Consider the following 19,259-nt stretch of genomic DNA (forward strand, 5'->3'; position numbering starts at 1 on the left):
AGCTGAGCGCTTAATCACTGCACCACCAGGGCTCCTTAGAATAGGTGAAAAAAGAAAATTACCCAACAATGTGGCATGCGAAAAGATCAAAATACTGGGAGTCAAAAGATCTTTGTCTGAACCCTCCTTTGTCATTTCCTAGCTATTTAATGTGGGCAATTTAGCCCCTCTGAATGTTTATTTCCTTAGCCATCAAATAATAAAATCTAGTTAGTGGTTGTGATTATTAACTAAGACATCGCAGCAAAGTAAACTGCATAGTCTGACATTTAATATATGCTCATTAAATGTCAGTATCTTTCCTTATTTTGGCTCTACCACCAATTGTATGCGATCTTGGACAAGTCACATCACTTATCAGAGCTACAGTTTCCTCATTTACATTTTAAAACGAAGTTTTCAGACCAGTGATTTATAAAAATCCTCTCACTGTCTACGCTTCTCCCAGTCGTGTTGGATCCAGTCCTATTTTTCCTTCAAGCCCCGCCCGAGGAGTCTGGCCCCTTTTCTTGTACTCACCACAGGACTTCTGGAGACGCACCCTAGCAATGCTTCTCCCTTTTGGAGAATACCGCTTTTTCTGTTTGCAATTGGTTGCTCAGAACCTCCGCCCTCCTCAATAATTTGCCCATGGCGGAGCTGGAGCCCGCCAGCTCCCTCCCCCTCTTCCAGTGATTGGCACAGGATCTGCCTTGTCCCCGCCCCCGCTTGACTGACGGCTGGGCCGCGACACCGCCCTCCGTCCCTTTGCTGGCTGGGGTGGTGAGACGGTTAACTCGCCAGGCTGGCAGGCTCCCGGCGTCTACTCCATCGGAGGCCGAGATGGAGACGATGCGAGCACAGAGGCTGCAGCCTGGGGTGGGCACCGGCGGGAGGGGCACTCTGCGAGCGCTGAGGCCCGGAGTGACCGGGGCCGCGGCTGTCGCCACCACACCCCCAGCGGGCCCTCCGCCGGCCCCGCCGCCCCCTGCCCCGCCCCCGCTGCTCCTGTCTGGGGGCCCTGGGCTGCCCCTGCCCCCAGGCGCCGCCGGCAGCCCCGCGGTGCTGCGGGAAGCGGTGGAGGCTGTGGTGAGGAGCTTCGCCAAGCACACGCAGGGCTACGGCCGAGGTGAGTCTGCGGTTCTGGTCTCCTGCAGGACACCTCGGTATGGGAGCCTCCATCCTACAGTCCTCTGGATCGCTTTTCCTGGCGCGGAGCCCTTACATGCATTTCCTTTTGGGGAGTTTCCTTTGGCTACACTCACTCATACACACACACACACACACGCACACACGCACACACGCACACACACAGACACACAGACACACGCACACGCGCACGCGCGCACACACACACACACACACATACACACGTTTAAGCCTCCCCTCCCCCTTTATTGAGTTACTACTGTATTCTTCAGGGACCCCTTTTTTCAGATGCAGCCCTCTTTTCTTCCTAACCTTTTCTTTTCAGAAATGGAATTCCTTCTGTCGCTTAACGCCTTAACACCTCTCTACCTTTGGGAAGGATTCTGTTCCCCTTTGTTGTGGATCTTACCCTGTATCTCAGATACAGAGGCATTTCTTGTCCATTCCCTCTCGATCTGTCTTCTGTGATCTCAGCAATTCCTGAACTCGCCTGTTCAGTTACTCCATCTCCTTAACCTTGACTTCTTCATTTCTTTCTTACTTCACTCTGAAATTTCAAATACAGCGTCATATTTTCTGGGCAATTAGGTAAACCTCCCACCTTCACAAGTCAGTCATAATAATGTGCCTTTAAATCTAGGACGCATACCATCAAGCCCACACCAGCTTCCTGTCACTTAGTACCTCACTTTGGTGTCTTTGGTAGTATGGACCTCTCTGGCTGGCTTGCTCTGTTTTCCTGGCCCTTGGCCAGGAACTGAAGAAAAAATCCCAGACCTTGGCTCCCTGGATGTTAAATTCCGTGTAAATGAGCTAGGCAGAGACCCTATTTCCATTAGAAATCTTTATCTTGAAGATACCCAATATCTAGAGTTTCTGAGAAGGGTATGTGAGGATCTTCCTTGTTGTTTTTGTTTAACTAGTGTAGAATTTCCTGTTTGAGTTCAAGTTCCGAATTTACATTGTAAGTAAGAGTGTAAGTAACAAGTAATAGTGAGGAGAGTGTAATCCAGAATTTAGATCTGGAATTCTGTGTGCTTGGTCAGTACTGTTTGGTCTGTAAGTGACTATGTCTTTAACTTTCTAGTTTAACAATAATACAGAAAGAGATTGCAGGGCTTTCCGTAGACAGTAATGGATTTTTTTTTTTAAAGGAAGTGTAGTGAAAAGGGAGCCCTGATGGCTCAGTGGTTAAGAGCTTGGCTTGCTAATCAAAAGGTCAACCCTGTGAGGCAGTTCTACTCTGTCTTGCAGGGTCACTGTGAGTCAGAATTGACTAGACAGCAATGGGTTTTTTTTTTTGTTTGTCTGTTTTGTTTTGGGGTTTTTTTGGTAGTGATAAGAGCACACACAGGTTTTGGAGTCAGACAGGTCTGGATTAAATCCCAGATCAATTCTCTGTCATTTACCAGCTATTGTCCCTGGAGGAAGTGACTTCACCTCACTGAGCTTCAGTTTCCTCAAGGGTTATGATGTGGATTAAATTGAGATATGGCATCTGACACATAATAGGTACTTACTAAATGGTCACTATTATTTCAGTAAATCTCCAATTTGTTGGTTCATATTTCCTTGGGAAGATGTCTCATTTTCTTGCACTGTCAAATACTGATGATGTAAGCCCAAAGAGTCCAATGAAAACAGATTTTTAGATCTATTTTGCTATATGTCCAAGGATTCACCTACCATCAGTTTCCCTTTGTTTTGCAGGCATTCTGATAGGTGCTGGGGATACAAATGGGTGTGATTCTGAAATTTATCAAGACGGAATATACTTATTCTTTCAGTGTAATTCCTAGATTTAACAGGGCTATGTGATGGAACTGCCATCAGCAATTGTCCTGCTGCTTCAGGTCCCTCTAAGTCGGATACTATGAGAAGGTCTTTGCCTTTAGACATAGGAGTTGCCAGGACGGGTAACCCTAAATCTGAAGGCTTTCTCTTGGAAACTTACAGGAGTGTATTAAAATTGCAGAGGAGTATACCTTTTCTTGTCTGTGTTACCTGGAGAGCCTCTGGTTTGGCTTCTAATCTGAGCATCCTGTGAAAACATTTTCATTTCCCTAGAAGGGGATTGTGCTGGCAAAGGGCAACCAGTCTGGCTGTAGACTCTGTGGTGAGTCTCTCTTCCAATCTCCCCACCTCCCACCACGAGGCCTTCTCATTATTCTTGAGTTTTTCATTTCCAGTCTGGATGTCCAGCCAGTATGTTGGGAGAGTTTGGCAGATAGTTAGGTTTCAGGCAAGTAGAATCTCTGTTGATTTGGCCCAGAAGTCCTTCACCACATGGAATCGTGTATTCTGCTTCGATTAATAGGCAAAGCTGTGATTGGCATGTACCCACATCGCCGTGTGACTGATGGCATGGTATTTGGGGGCTGGCTCTATTCCCCTGAATACAATGTACTTTGGCCTTTGCCCAGACTATTCCCTGACCCAGCCACACTTACTGCATCGTCTTCAATTCGTATCTTTTATCTTCTTCCCAACGGCCTAAATTCACCCTTCCCAGCCACTGTCTTTAGACTTACCTTCACTCATGTAGGATTTCAGCATTTATACAAAAATTCTTATGGTATTTCACCTGTTTGTCGTCTTATTACCATACCTTCTCCCCCAAGACACACACAGCTCAGCATACTATAGGTTTAGTCAGTTTATAGTGGAATCAGAAAACTTGGCCTTGCCAAATAGTAGCTGTGTAATCTTGGATAAATTCCTTCATATCCCAAGGCCTCAGCTGTTCCATTTATTCATTTAACAAATATTTATTGATCATCAGATGCAGTGATGAGCAGGACAGATACTCAGCCCTTATCCTCATGGAGCTCACAGTCCACTTTACAGAGTGTCATGGTTTGAATTATGTCCTCCAAAAAATGTGTGTATCAATTTGGCTAGGCCATGATTTCTGGTACTGTGTGATTATCCTGTATGTTGTAAACCTGCCTCTATGATGTTAATGAGGGAGGATGGATGGCAGTTGTGTTAGTAAGGCAGGACTGATCTACAAGACTGGATTGTGTCCTGAGGCAATCTCTTGAGATATAAAAGACCGAAGTGAGCAGTGAGACAGGGGGGCCTCATACCATCAAGAAAGCAGTGCCAGTAGCAGAGTGCGTCCTTTGGACCAAGGTCCCTGCACCGAGAAGCTCCTAGTCTGGGGGAACACTGATGAGAAGGCCAAGAGAGAGAAAGCCTTCCCCTGGAGCTGATGCCCTGAATTTGGACTTTTAGCCTACTTTGACTATGAGGAAATAAACTTCTCTTCATTAAAACCATCTACTTGTGGTATTTCTGTTGTAGCAGCACTAGATGACTGAGACAGAATTTGGTACCGAGAGCGTGGGGTGCTGCTCTAATAGATACCTAAAATGTGGAAGCGGTTATAAAACTGTGAATGGATAGACGTGCGGCAGTGACAGAGGACCAGCAGTAGCAGAGAACCAACAGAGAACCAGGAGACTGGTGCAAGCCAGCGCTAGAGCTGACCCACGGAGCGAGAGAGCTGAATGCCTGTGAGCAGGAGGCTTCCTGGTGGAGTGGGGTACCTCTGGGCACTTATAGGTGGAGCTAGGCTTGCCAACCCACGGAGCGAGGGAGCTGAGTGCCTGTGCGCAGAAGGCTTCCTGGAGGAGTGGGGTGCCTCCGGGCACTTACCGGTGGAGCTACTGAGCTTTGAAACACTTGCCCCAGCAGGGCAGATGCGGGCGTGAGGCCCAAGGGCCGAGAGGCCATAGGAAGCAGAAGCTGAAGAGACAAGGGACACAAGAAGCCGAGCTGCTTCAGCCTCAGAAGGTATGGCCATGACCTCAGGGTTTCAAAGGGTGGAGCCATGGCCTCTGGTGTTTCTAAGGGTGGAGTTGTCACTCCAATGGACTAGGAGAATGGTGTGCCTAAGCCTAGGGAGCAGAGTTGCTGTCCCAGTGGGCCTGGAAGGCGGAGCTGAAGCCCAGGGCGGAGGGGCCTCCTCCACTCAAAATCCAGAGGCTGTGGCCAATACCTAGAGTCTGGAGGGCAGGGCTATTGTGTAAATTGTCTCAGAGAACAAAAGATTATTTTCAAAGCCTTGAGGGCTAATGTAATGTGTTCTGCTGACTTGCTTGGTGCCTGTTATCACTTCTTTTCCTCTAGTTTCTCCCATTTGTAATGGAAATGTCTAGCTTATGCCTGTTCTGCCATTGTACCTTTGGAAGCAGATAATTTGTATTCTAGATTTCACAGATGAAGAGGAATTTTTGGATTTTGGACTTGGAGTTAAGACTTTTGCTATGATATGATGGGCTGAGTATGTTTTCCATGTTGCAAGGATATGATTTTTGGGGGGCCAAAGGGTGGAATGTCATGGTTTGAATTATGTCCCCCCAAAAAATGTGTGTATCAGTTTGGCTAGGCCATGATTCCTGGTACTCTGATTTTCCTGTATGTTGTAAACCTGCCTCTATGATGTTAGTGAGGGAGGGTGGGTGGCAGTTGTGTTAGTGAGGCAGGACCTGATCTACACGACTGGATTGTGTCCTGAGGCAATCTCTTGAGATATAAAAGACAGAAGTGAGCAGTGAGACAGGCAGGCCTCATACCATCAAGAAAGCAGTGCCGGTAGCAGAGCGCATCCTTTGGACCGAGGTCCCTGTGCCAAGAAGCTCCTAGTCCGGGGGAACACTGATGAGAAGGCCGAGAGAGAGAAAGCCTTCCCCTGGAGCTGATGCCCTGAATTTGGACTTTTAGCCTACTTTGATTATGAGGAAATAAACTTCTCTTCATTAAAACCATCTACTTGTGGTATTTCTATTATAGCAGCACTAGATGACTAAGACACAGAGCAAGTGTGAGGATAGTAAAAGTGAAGCAATGTAGTAAAATAGAAAAAGTGTTGGCTCTGGAGCCAAACAAACACTGATTCTATATCCTAGATCTGCTGATTGTGGTTGGCTCCTTGCTTTCTTTTCTGTAAAATGGGCATTATAATACCAATGTTGATTATTTTGTGTGGAATCAATGACATCATGAATTTAAAGCATACAGCACTTGGTACTCAATGAATAATTGCTATTAATATGCATTTCGAAGTGCTTTAAACACTATGATATAATAGGTATTAATATTTCCTCTGCCCTTTTTTCCCCAGGTGACATATAGTCTCATTCTTCTAATATTTGACAGCCGGCAATCCCTAAACTGGCATGATTGACTGAATGGCAAAGTCACTTTCCTTGCTCTATAACTGCTGCATTGCCCTCTTCAAACCAGCGTTTTTGAATTATTGCTCTCTCTTTATACCAAAGTATGGCTACGTGATTAGAGATTTTGCCCAGCTACCTCCCTAGGTTGAACAAATGAATCTTGTATAGTATTTTGTAGTTAGTTGTTCTTCTTCCTCAGAATCACAGCTTCTTTGCCTATAAATGACTGTGGAGTCAAACGGATTGGTCTGACTAGTTCCAGTTTTTGGAAATGTTGGGTTGTTCCTTATATTAGTTTCCTGTGGCTGCTGTAACAAATTGCCACAAACTTGGTGGCTTAAAACAACAGAAATTTTACTCTCACAGTTGTTGAGGACACAAGTCGGAAATTAGTATCACTGATTTGAAATCAAGGTGTCTACAAGGGTGCACTCCTTCCAGAGGCTCTAGGGGAGAATCCATCCATACCTCTTCCAGCCTCTGGTGGCTGCCGGCATTCCTTGGTTTATGACTGCATCACTCCAATACTGTATCTGCCTCCGTGGCCACGTCTCCATCTCCTTTTCTGTGTGTCATCAAATCTCCTTCTGCCTGCCTCTTATAAGGACACTCGTAATTGCATTTAGGGCCCATCTGTATAATCCAGGATAATCTTCCCCATCTCAAGATCCCTAACCTAATCACATCTGCAAAGTCTTTGCCATATAAGGTAACATTCACAGGTTTTAAGAATAAGGTCATGGACATCAGACAAGGGGGGACATTTTCAGCATACCACACACAGTCCCTTCCCAAAGTCACTGTTAACTTTGCAGTGCTCCCTTCCAAAGAATCTGCTCACTATGGGTCTCCACCCTTCCTGCTTTGTTGAATGAGTTACTGTCTCAAATTGAGAGGTAAGCGAGAAGGTTCTCCCTGATCACATGTGGATGACGAGAATAGGCTGGCCTGGCTTACTTCACATTATTAACTAACAAGCAATAGTGAGTAACTACCTCCTTGAGGATAGCCTGGATTTGTATAGTCATTGAAGAAAGGGTCTGAATGATTATGTTTAAATTCTTCCTAGTGGTATTTGCCCTATCCAGGAGTTGCATATATTCTATAGATCTCTTTTTAAAATTTGCTCAGTGGTGTCCATAAGCAACCAAAATAAAATATCATCAAGTGCTGTGGCTTTTCTATTATTTACATAGAATACACATAGTCCCTGGTGTGTGGCAAGCAGTCTTCCTGGGATGGGTCCAGAAGAGAATCTTTAGGGAAAAACAGTATTTATTTTAAGTAATACCAAGTAATTGTGGGTAAAAGTGCTATGGAAGACTGATATTTCTCTGCTTTGAAATGCACTGAAAATTATATTGTAATTGTATGTTAATGTGCCTGCCTTCTCACTGGATAACACATTCCTAGACAGCAGGAAGAACCTTTTCTCAATGACTAGCACAGTTGTGCGCACATAGTGAGTACTTAATAAATATTTGTTGAAACAAATATGATATAAATACACAGATGATAGAAGGCATGTAGAATATTTGGGCAATTCAGTGGTACCTTCTAAAAATTGAAGTGTCAGATGAAATATTGTTAACTAACCTCCCTATCCTCCATAATAATGTGAATTAAGCCAGGCCAACCTATTGTGATCCAGATGTGATCAGGGAGAACCTTCTCACTTACTGCTCAGTTTCATTATCTACTTTTTACATAATTATCCATACTTCCCCACCACAAAATTATATTTATTCTTAGGTTGTAAAATGTTTACTGTAGGTTCATGTGTTGTTTTAATACTTTTACTCTAATGGATATACGATCTGTCCCTCTTCCACTTAGACAGCTTTCTAGTATTTTCTCTCTTAAGGACGAAAACCAAATTATTCTATTTTTGTTGTTGTTCAACACCATGGTACAAGCAGTTAAATATTTCTGACTATTTGCTTGTCCCTTTCAGCCCAGCACCTGTCAGTGACTTCCAGATACCAAGTATAGCTGTCAGATGTGTATGCTCAGTCATTTCCACCCTTCCATCTCACTGTTCTTTAACCATCCTGTGTAAACCATTATACCAATGATTTCACACTGGTATAATCTGATAAAAACTATGGCATCCTTCCCTACATACGGAAATACTCAAAAGGCACACACGATTTTACTTATAGTTTTAGACCCCCATGAAGTTCAGCCATGGACTGGACCTTGGACCCTAGGTTTCAAGATTCCTAAATAGGAAAGAACATTGGCATCAGGATATCTAGATTCATGCCCCAGCTCTGCCTCAGCTGTGTGACCTTGAGCAAGTCATCTACCCTTCCTTAGCCTGAGTTGGACTAGTTGATCTCCAAAGTCCTCTCCAGCTCTAAAAATGAATGAGTCTATGAGCATTTTCAAACGCAGATCACAACGAATTGTTTTTTTCCTGATCACTGTGCCCAATTTTCCATTTCATACTCACATTTCTGAAATAAGACTTCCCATTTCCTTTGGCTTTGATCCCTATACTCTGTGCCAGGAGGGATTTAACTGGACATAGAATGGACACATGCTTTTTAATAGAACCTTCTCTATTATAATGATCTCCTCCCCTTCCTTTTTATTCCAGTATTCTCCCTGTTGTTTGCATGTCAGGAGAGCTGTCACTCAGTGCATTGTACAAAATTGTCTCAAAGACAGAGCTGGCTTAAAAGATCTCAAGGGAAAGAACAAAGATGGCTAAGGTTTCTGGGCAGCAGTGACCTTTGAAGAGCCCCTGCCAAAACTAGGGGTGGGAAAGAGAGTTTCCTTTTCATGGTGGCTTTTAATGGAAGAATGATCATTCTAAAAAGTCAGTTAAATATAGGGTATTAGAAAACAGCTTCTGCTGCTTTTCAAACTCTGGCTAGTATGTAGGGAGCTTACTTTAGTTGCAGACCAAGTGAGATTAACTTTTATTGTTGTCCACTCGGTTTTGAACACCTTTTTGGCAAGGAATGTGTATTACTCATGTTTGTATCCCTAATGCCTAGCAGAAGGAGCTCTGGTGGTGCAGTGGTTACAAGCGCTGGGCTGCTAACCAAAATGTTGGCAGTTTCAATCCACTAGCCACTCAGTGGGAGAAAGATGTGGCAGTCTGTTTCCATAAAGATTATAGTCTTGGAAACCCTATAGGGCAGTTCTACTCTGTCTTACAGGGTCACTGTCAGTCGGAATCAACTCAAGGGCACTGGGTTTTTTGTTTTTTGAATGCCTAGCAGAGACCCATGCACCTATTAAGTGCTCAAATTCTTGCTTCATGTATGTGGCAACCATGAAAATGTGCTGCTTTGACCTCCTCCTGCGGGTAGCATAACTGACTGACAGCCCCAGCTGCTGCCCCCTCAGGATCCAGCACCACATTTGCACTGAGGCCGTGCTCCCTGAAGTCTGCAGGCAGCCAATAAATGAACATAGTGGGTGTCTTAGTCACCTAGTGCGGCTCCAACAGAAATATCACAAGTGGATGGCTTTAACAAATAGACGTTTATTTCCTCACAGTAAAGTAGGCTAAAAGTCCAAATTCAGGGCATCAGCTCCAGGGGAAGGCTTTCTTTCTTTGTCGGCCTTCTTCTCATCAGTGTTCCCCCGGACTAGGAGCTTCTCTGCGTATGGACCCCGGGTCCAAAGGACATACTATGCTCCAGGCACTGCTTTCTTGGTGGTATGAGGTCCCCAATTCTCTGCTTGCTTCCCTTTCCTTTTATCTCTTGTAAGGTAAAAGGTGGTGCAGCCCACACCCTAGGGAAACTCCCTTTACATTGGATCAATGATATGACCTGGGTAAGGGTGATTTTACAATCCCACCGCAATCCTCTTTAACATAAAATTACAATCACAAAATGGAAGCCAACCACACAATTCTGGGAATCATGGCCCAGACAAATTGATATACACATTTTTGGGGGGACATAATTCAGACCATGACAGTGCGAGTACTATGGCAGGCACATTCTGCTGAGATGTGGAACTGCTTTGGCTTGAGGACTTCCTACCAGCCTGGCCAAAACTTTCTTGGAGCTATACTGCAGTCTGAGACTCTCCTACCCAATCCTCTTCCTTCCCCTCTCTTTTTCCAAAGGTGTCAGACCTTCGTCTAGTTTGAAGGTTCTTCCTGACTTCTCGTACTCCCTCCCCAATACATCTCTTGCATGTCTATCCCATCTTGGTTTCTTCTTGGCAGACCTGAAGTAATGCAATATGAAAGAATGAATACATGAGTCCTTGTTGTGATTACAGGAGCCCTAGTGGTGCAGTGGTTAAGAGCTTGGCTGCTAACTAAAAGGTTGGCAGTTCAAATCCACCAGCTGCTCCTTGGAAACCCTGTGGGGCAGTTCTACCCAGTCCTGTAGGGTTGGTGTGAGTTCAGAATCGACTTGACAGCAACAGGTTTGGTTTTTGGTTTGGTGGTGCAGTGGTTAAGCGCTCAGCAGCTAACCAGTTCAAACCCACCTGCTGTTCCTCAGGAGAAAGATGTGGCAGTGTGCTTCTGTAACGATTACAGCCTTGGAAACTCTATGGGGCAGTTATACTCTGTCCTATATGGTCGCTGTGAGTCGCAGTCGATGGCAAGGGGTTTGGTTTGGGTTTGTTGTGATTAAGAGTAGGAGAATAGCCATGTTGCAAGATATTAGGGAGCTTGTGTGATAATTTATTATTATGAGGCTTTAGTTAAAACCATTTGAAATGTTTGGAAACCAAGGTGATCATTTCCAAAGGCAAACCAATCTCCTCTCTCCTTCCATTTAAAACCCTCCATTGCCACTGCTCTTAGGATAAAGCCAACATTCCCTAACATGGTCTACAAGGCCCTGCATGGGCTGGTCCCTGCCTCCTTTTGCAACCTCATCTTATATTACACTTCCCTTCACTCTCTACTCTCTATTCTAGCCACACTGGCTTTCTTTTAGTTCCTTTACTCACCATGTTCCTTGCTACCACAGAGCCTTTGCAACGTGGTCTTCCTTCTGCTCAGACAACTATTCTCCCACCTTTTTGCGTTGTGAATTCCTACTTATCCTTCATATCTGAGCTTAAACATCACTTCCTCAGGATAGCTTTCTTTGGCCTTTCCTCCCAGAACATTTCTCACCATCTACCACTCCTTTATAGCACTTGCCACAGTTACAATTTTAATTTGTTTGAGATTATTTAGTAACATCTCTCTTCCTCTTTAGATTGTAAACTACATAAGGCAAGTGGTTTTGATCACTATTGTAGTCTAGTGTCCAACACAGAGTCTACCACAGAGGAGGTGCTCAATACATATTTGTGGAATGATTGAGCCCAACTATTAGGGGATGGGAGGAATTGTTCTGGAATACAGTGTCAGGTCTAGAGTTTGATTTTACCCTACTTACAACTAATAAGTTAGCTGGTTACTGTTTCATGGATGCTGGCAGAAGTCACAAGACTTCTGGGTCACAGACAAAGGACTTTATTACTCATAGCAATGCAAGTAGCATGAGCATCATGATTGTTTGCATTGGTTCTCCTGGCCTCAAGTCCAACGTGGAGGGCTCAGATGAATTCCTTCACATGCCATGCATTGTGTTACAGGAGAGGAACACTGAGCTTGAGGAATCTGCCATTTTATAGCAAGCAGAGGGAAACATTACTTCATCCCTTAAAGTTTCTTGCTGCAAACACAACTTCAAGAAGTGGCCCAGGTAAAGAGAAGTCAGGGTCTTGTATTCTGACATACCCAGCAAGATGTGAAGGAGCACAAGAGAACAATGGAGGAGTGTCTCCCAACAGACAATTCCTTTAAACATCATTTATACTCAGTATAGACATTTCAGAAGAGAAGCTTTTTCTCATAGTATATGAGGGTGGTGACCAGGATGAAAAAGGGATCTGACCATGGGTTTGCTCCCAGGAAGCATAGGCTGGAAAATGGCTAATAGAGCCATATTTCCTTGCGAGGGAATATTGCATAATGCCTAAGAACATTGACTCTGGAACCAAGACTCCTGCATTTGAATTCTAGTTTTGTTGCATTCTAGCTGTTATAACCACGGCCAAGTTATTTAACCTCTCTATGCTTCAGTTCCCTCATCTGTAAAATGGGAATAATATAAATTAAGTGGGTAAAGCACTTAGAGAAATGCCTGACATCTAGTAAGTGCTTACTAAATGTTAGCACTAATTATTGTATTGGCTGTTATTATTCTAGGTCTGCTGACTGATTGTAGGATAATCTACTTGTATTTCATCAGGCAGTGACAATGGTCTGCTGACCTTGGAAGCTCTGCCTCCAATATTTAAGTTACTCTCCTTTGGTGTCTAGGACTAATCAAAATGAGAATTAGGGAGGTGTGGGAGGACTCTGGTATTCTTTTCCTATACAAATGGATTTACTCACAGTCTAGGTTTATTAACTTAAATGCTTTTAAACAGTGATAGATGGGGAGCTAAGGGATAGACTATTAATGTAGGCACGGGTACTTATTGAAGTACAGCACCACTTTGAGGTGTTTTCATTGGTCTACTTAACTACTTCTCTTTTTGTAGTGAATGTGGTTGAGGCACTTCAGGAATTCTGGCAGATGAAGCAGTCCCGTGGGGCTGACTTGAAGAATGGGGCTCTAGTGGTTTATGAGATGGTACCCTCCAACAGCCCTCCATATGTCTGCTATGTCACCCTGCCTGGGGGAAGTTGCTTTGGGAGTTTCCAGGTAAGAGTTGACTAGCGACAGTAGCAAAGATAAATGCTTAGATGCTAGTAATGGCTTTCTCCATTACTTTGGCCGTTAAATCTTTTTCTGAAATCAGATGTATAAGGACCTGACCAGTTCTGGGCAAATCATTCTGGCAAGCATCTGAGGCTCATTTGACCACAAAAGAACCTCAGTAGCATGGTTTTCTTAGAGGCTGCAAAAACTCAAACCCATTTTGACTCTGAGCAGTTATGACTATGCCTTTACTAAATATGTATCAGACCACTAGCCCCAACCCTTGTTCTGAGCTAGCTTCTATTATTGCATTCCAACCTCCTGTCATCTCTTTTTGAGGATTTAGAATAATATCCTTTACCCCTACTCCTTTTCCATAGGCAATTAATAAAGAAAGCAGTGTTTGAGTTCTCTAAGAGATCAAAGGGGAGGGACTATGTATGGTGGAAATAGTACTCATCTAAAAGTTAGGAGATCCAAATCCTCATTGTCCTGCCAGCCGGGCAATTCAGGTAACTTCTCTGGGCCTCAGTTTCCCTATCTATAACATGAAGGAGATAGGCTAGATTATTTCTAAAGCCTTTTCTAGTACTTAATTGTACAATTATATGAGAGACCTGTAATATATGACGATGAAAAAAGTCATTGCTAATATGGAGTAGTGAGAAATTTGACTAGTGTGGCTATTATCATCAAAGATGGATTTTATACATTGCTGACAGGAAGGTAGCCTTCTGAATTGTCAACCTAGGGTCTGAACAGGAATTTAGAGAAGAAAACAGATACCTTTGTTCTATTTTCCATATGGTTTGTATAACCAACCCTTAGACAAGATTAGGCCTCCTACTATGTGTTTCCATAGTACCTTGAGCTTCCCCTGTCCTATCACTTATCATAACATATTGTAATTGATTCTCTCTCTTAGCAGAGTATGCTCCATAGGGACAGATTATGCCTGTCTTCTTTCTTGCTCAGTGTTAAATCCCTACTGCCCAATTTATGCTCAGCACATAATAAGCACTTAATTTATCTATGGTGTAAATGAACCCCATTGCAGCTCAGTTCCTGCCTCAAACAGAAACAATCCTAAGAAATCTTCATTTCAAATCAGGTGACTAAATTTTTCCCTGAGAATCCCAGCCATTTCAGAGAAATAAATATATGCCCAGAATGACTATGTTTATGCTTTCCCTTCTCAGAGAATAAGTTCTTTCCTTCCTCCTCTCACCTCTTCATGTTGCATAAGGATTTGAAAATTTTACGGTGATGCCCATAATTAGACAAGTGTAGTAATTGATTTTCTGTTGTTTTCTGAAAGAGTGGAATTATCTTATCTTGGCTTCTTTTAGCTTATACCTTTTATATCCACTTTGGCAGATGAAATTCCTTCTGGTGGTATTCTTCACAAATGATCTTTTCAAAAATAGTACTATTATAGTAGACTAGGTAGCAGGCTAATGAATAGAGAGAGAAGTACAAACAGAAATTGAAGAAGCAAGAAAACTTAGGGACAATGTACCAAGCTGTATATGTTCCTGTCTCAGAGAGAGTTATCAACTAAAGGAAACGGGGAATTATTGATATTAAGAATAGTTAACTAGTGAACATATCCCAGTCTACTTCTTTAAACTGTAACATCACTTTCTTCCTTTCCTCTAATCCTAATCATAAATGACAAAAGGACACAGAGGCCTTTGAGGCAGCCAGTGAAGATGAAATATAAAGGAATACTGTGGTGCCTAAAGGAGCCCTGGTGGTGCAGTGGTTAAAGCAACCAAAAGGTCGGTGGTTCAAACCCATCGGCTGCTCTGCAGGAGAAAGATGTGGCAGTCTGCTTCCATAAAGATTTACAGCCTTGGAAACCCTATGGGGCAGTTCTACTCTGTCTTACAAGGTTGCTATGAGTCAGAATTGACTCAATGGCAGTGGGTTTATGGTGCCTAGTGATTTAAAACTTCTCAAAATCAGACTGTTCTGTGATCCCTGTGTTGGATACAATGTAAAAACATGAACTAATTTTTAATTTTTTTCTTGCTTTCCCTGGGTCAGCTTTTCTTCCCCAGCCACCCTTTCCTCCTTGCTTCCACTCAAAAATATAAGACTATAAATTCCTTCTTTAGACCTTAGAACCTGTTCAGGGATAGCTCCTTTGGCTTACTACATTATTGAGGAAATGCCTGCTCACAGCTAAAAGTGAAGTCCAAGAATCCCAGACTGAGTGCCTCCCACAGAGACTAGAGGCCTCTTCTGCAGAAGCAGTCTCGGCATGGCTTTGTTCTAATTTGGGTTGTCTAGAGGGATCCAAGAAAACCTTGCCTGTCCATACAACAAGAGAACAAGATACAGATTTCTTACAGGATGGCTAGAATCTGGCTTTTGAGTAATTAATTCTGTTGACAATTTAAACAGGAGTGTTTTTCATGTCTGCTGATTATTTGCTGACTTCAGCAGGCTTCCTTATTCTGCATTCAATTTGGTATAGGGTACAGCAGTCTCCAGCTCCTTAATGACTTCAGGATGTTGAGTCAGAATTGTATTTCCACACACCCCAGCCGTTTTACAAGCAAAATTTTGGACAGTGTGTTGAACACAACTGATTTATCCAAAGAGAGTCCGAGTGTCTTCTATTCCAAATGTTCCCTTCCCACTGCTCCTTCCTTTCTCTCAGACACACATAGACACATATTCTTTCTATCTCCCCTGCCTAGTTTTGCCCCACAAAAGCTGAGGCCCGGCGGAGTGCTGCAAAGATTGCACTAATGAACTCTGTGTTTAATGAACATCCTTCCCGGAGAATCACTGATGAGTTCATTGAGAAGAGTGTCTCTGAGGCCCTGGCATCTTTCAATGTAAGTTTTTTGGAGTTGGAAGGAAGGAGGGGGGGATGGGAGAACTGGCTTATTGAGAAGTCTTGTAAATTACTGGGGAACAGCACATGAATTCTTCTTTTCCTTCCTGCCTATGTCTCTGTTCTTCCTGTTTACTCTCTGTCAATCTTTTGCATTACATGCACCATATGTCCCAGTCTCTAATTTTTTCCGTGTGCTTATGTATTTGTTGTTGTTTTGTTGCTTTCACTTTGTGCCTTTGGTATCTAGAAATGTTTAATACAAGATTTATGGAATTTTAGCGATATTCTAAAATAAAATTTGAGCTTTAATTTTGGTTTAAGATTTAGTCCCTTCTTCCCTCAGTGCCCCTTTTTTCTTCTCACTTGTCTCCTGCCTCCATTACTTTATCTTATTAATACAGAGTCCCTTTATGATAACAGTGTCTTGACTTTTTTCCTTTCTAGGATGGGAAGGATAATTTATGTACTCTTTTTAAAAATAGTATCTCTTCCTTCAAATGATGATGATGATAATACCATATCTAATCCTAATTGGGAGCACTGGTGGCATAGTGGTTAAGAATTTGGCTGCTAACTGAAAGGTTGGCAGTTCAAATCCACCAGCTGCTCCTTGGAAACCCTATGAGGAAGTTCTACTCTAAGAGTCAGAATCAACTCAGTGACAATGGGTTTGGTTTTTGTAATACTAATTGGATATTTACCTTGTGTCAGGTACTGTTTTAGGTAACTTATATGTATTTTATCTCATTTGATCATAACTACAATCCTATGAGGTATAAGTACTATTACTACCCGTGTTTTACAGATGAGAAAACTAAAAACACAGAAGTAATTTGCTTAAAGTGACACAGCTAGTAAATGGTAGAACCAAGACTGGAACACGATCAGACTTTTGTACCTTTTCTAGCTTAGGCATCTTAGAAATTAAAAGTGCCTTCCTCCCTCCCCACATATTCATTAGTAATGTGATAAAGTTAGACCAATTTTGTATTTCTCTTCCCTTTGCTTTCAGTTGGAGCCCTGGTGGTGTAGTGGTTAAGAGTTTGGCTGCTACCAAAAGGTCAGCAGTTTGAATCCACCAGCTGCTCTTTGGAAACCCCATGGAGCAGTTCTACTCTGTACTATAGGGTTGCTATGAGTCTGAATCGACTTGACAGCAAGAGGTTTGGTTTTTTGGTTTGTAACTGTTGCTGTTGTTAGGTGCCATCAAGTAGATTTTGACTGACAGTGACTCCATGTGACAAAGTAGAACTGCCTCATAAGGTTTTCTAGGCTATAATCTTTACGGAAGCAGACTGCCAGGTCTTTCTCTCATGGAGCTGCTGGGTGGGTTTGAACCACCAACCTTTCGGTTAGCAGCTGAGCACTTAACTGTTGTGGAAGATGTAACTGCATATATTAAATTGCCTCAGTTATCTGTTTTGTGGATTATTTGTTAAACATTTAAAATCATAGATTGACTTTCCTCTGTTACCTAAGATGCATCTGTTTTTCTTTTTCTTTTTTTATTAATTAAAGGCAATTAAAATTAGGAAAGTACATTTACTACTCTTAAGTCACCTAATATAAAAATGAAACGTTATTTTGGATTATGGAAAGCAGGATATGCAATGATTATGAGCATGGTCTCTGAATTCATTGTTTCGAAATTACGGTTCTACTACTCTTGTGACTTTAAGCAAGTTATTTAATCTAAGTTTCAGTTTCCTCACTTAGAAAATATGATAAAAATGGTATTTATCACATAGGGTTATTATGAGGATAAAAGATAATATATTTAAGTGCTTAGCACATGTTATCTGTTTAAATGTCTTTGGATACAAATAACAGAAACTCTCACTTCAGACTGACTTAGGGAAATAAATAAAAGAATTTATTATCTAATATGACAGAAGTTCAGACGTAGGGCAGATTTCAAGGCTGGTTGATTCCATAAATCAAGGATGTCTTAGTTACCTGGTGCTGCTGTAACAAAAAATAACACAATTGGGTGGCTTTAAAGAACAGGAATTTATTTTCTCATAGTTCAGAAGGCTAGAAGTCCAAACTTAGAACGTAGCTCTAGAGGGAGGTCCTTCCTTGTCAGTGGCCTCTGGAGTTCTTTGGCATTCCTTGGCATTCCTTGGTGTTATTACTTTGGGGGTGAGGGATGAGTGGAACTGGCTGGAAAGAGGAGGCAACTTCTTAGAAAGCTGGAGGAGGTAGCTGGGTACCTGTGTTCCCACTAGTCTCCTGGCCCTATCTGACTAGTTCAGGTTGACAGAAGGGTCACCAACAAACTAGGAGATGCCTCTGTTTTAGAAGTCCCAGCCAGCCCCAGGATCTGGAATTATCCTCAATAATATTTAAGCCAGAGAGAAAAACCACCACCAAATGGCGCCAAATCACAGATGGTACCAGATGGATTTGATCTCTGTAACTGGACATCAGGTCCAGTACAATAATGTACCCGCATTTTATACAATTAAAGTTTTTAGATCACAATTATCCTTTCTGGCAAGGTTTTACTGTATTTATTTAGTCCTCAAAACAACCGTATGAGGTATGTCTGTGATTATTCCCATTTTACAGATGATGAAACTGAGAAACAGATTTTAAATTACTTCACCAAGGCCAAATGACTAGTCCATCCTCTTAACATCTAAAGTGTATTACTTTTCATACACATTAGCTTGAAAGTGGGACAACTTGTCTTATTTCTACCCCTGCAGGGTCAGGTAACCAATAGAAGACAAACTAGGCAAATGTCCAGAAGGCCAAACTGCTACCCAGAATTTCCCATGCTTCTGCCTCCTACTGTTTCCCTTTAAAATGCATTTACCCAATTGTCCTCTAAGCTAGTCCAATCCTCTATGCTGAATTTATTCACTCCATTGTTCTGGCTAAATCAGGGCTCTTCTCTATGCCTCAGTGTTTCCCCTTTGTAAGACTGGGAAAATCACATTAATCTTTATCAGCCCAGTTAAAATGTGTGATACCTTGGAGCCCTGTAAGTCAGTGCTGACCACTAGGGGTGCCACTAGCCACATATGGCTTTTGAGCGCTTGATATGTGGCTAGTACTAATTGAGATGTGCTATAAGGGTAAAATAGACACCAGATTTAAAAGACTATAAGAAACAAAAAGTAAAATATCTCATTATTTTTTATATACAGTTTAAATAATATTTTGACTTCATTGGGTTAAATAAAATATACTGTTAAAAGATATTCAGGTGGCTAACAGACACATGAAGAAATGCTCACGATCATTAGCCATTAGAGAAATGCAAATCAAAACTACAATGAGTTATCATCTCACCCCAACAAGGCTAGCATTAATCCAAAAAAACACAAAATAATAAATGCTGGAGAGGTTGTGGAGAGACTGGAACACTTATACACTGTTGGTGGGAATGTAAAATGGTACAAC

At 42.4% G+C, this 19,259-nt stretch overlaps 1 protein-coding gene across 10 annotated transcripts in view; it reads left to right on the forward strand.

Annotated features, from left to right (window-relative positions):
* Positions 1–753: 753 nt before the first annotated feature.
* The window catches only part of LIX1L (limb and CNS expressed 1 like), a 35,575-nt gene continuing 17,069 nt past the window's right edge, over positions 754–19,259 (forward strand). For all 10 annotated transcript variants that reach the window (XR_002824682.1, XR_002824689.1, XR_002824688.1 and 7 more), the window contains exons 1-3: positions 754–1,108; positions 12,837–13,000; positions 15,706–15,846. Coding sequence is in view for 2 of the 10 variants with exons in the window: in XM_004380315.2 (XP_004380372.1) it covers positions 823–1,108; positions 12,837–13,000; positions 15,706–15,846 (591 nt within the window). In the remaining 8 variants the exon portion in view is untranslated. The remainder of the gene's footprint in view (positions 1,109–12,836; positions 13,001–15,705; positions 15,847–19,259) is intronic.

The sequence above is a fragment of the Trichechus manatus genome, unplaced genomic scaffold (genome assembly GCF_000243295.1).
Source record: "Trichechus manatus latirostris isolate Lorelei unplaced genomic scaffold, TriManLat1.0 scaffold00073, whole genome shotgun sequence".
Classification (NCBI taxonomy): Eukaryota; Metazoa; Chordata; class Mammalia; order Sirenia; family Trichechidae; genus Trichechus; species Trichechus manatus.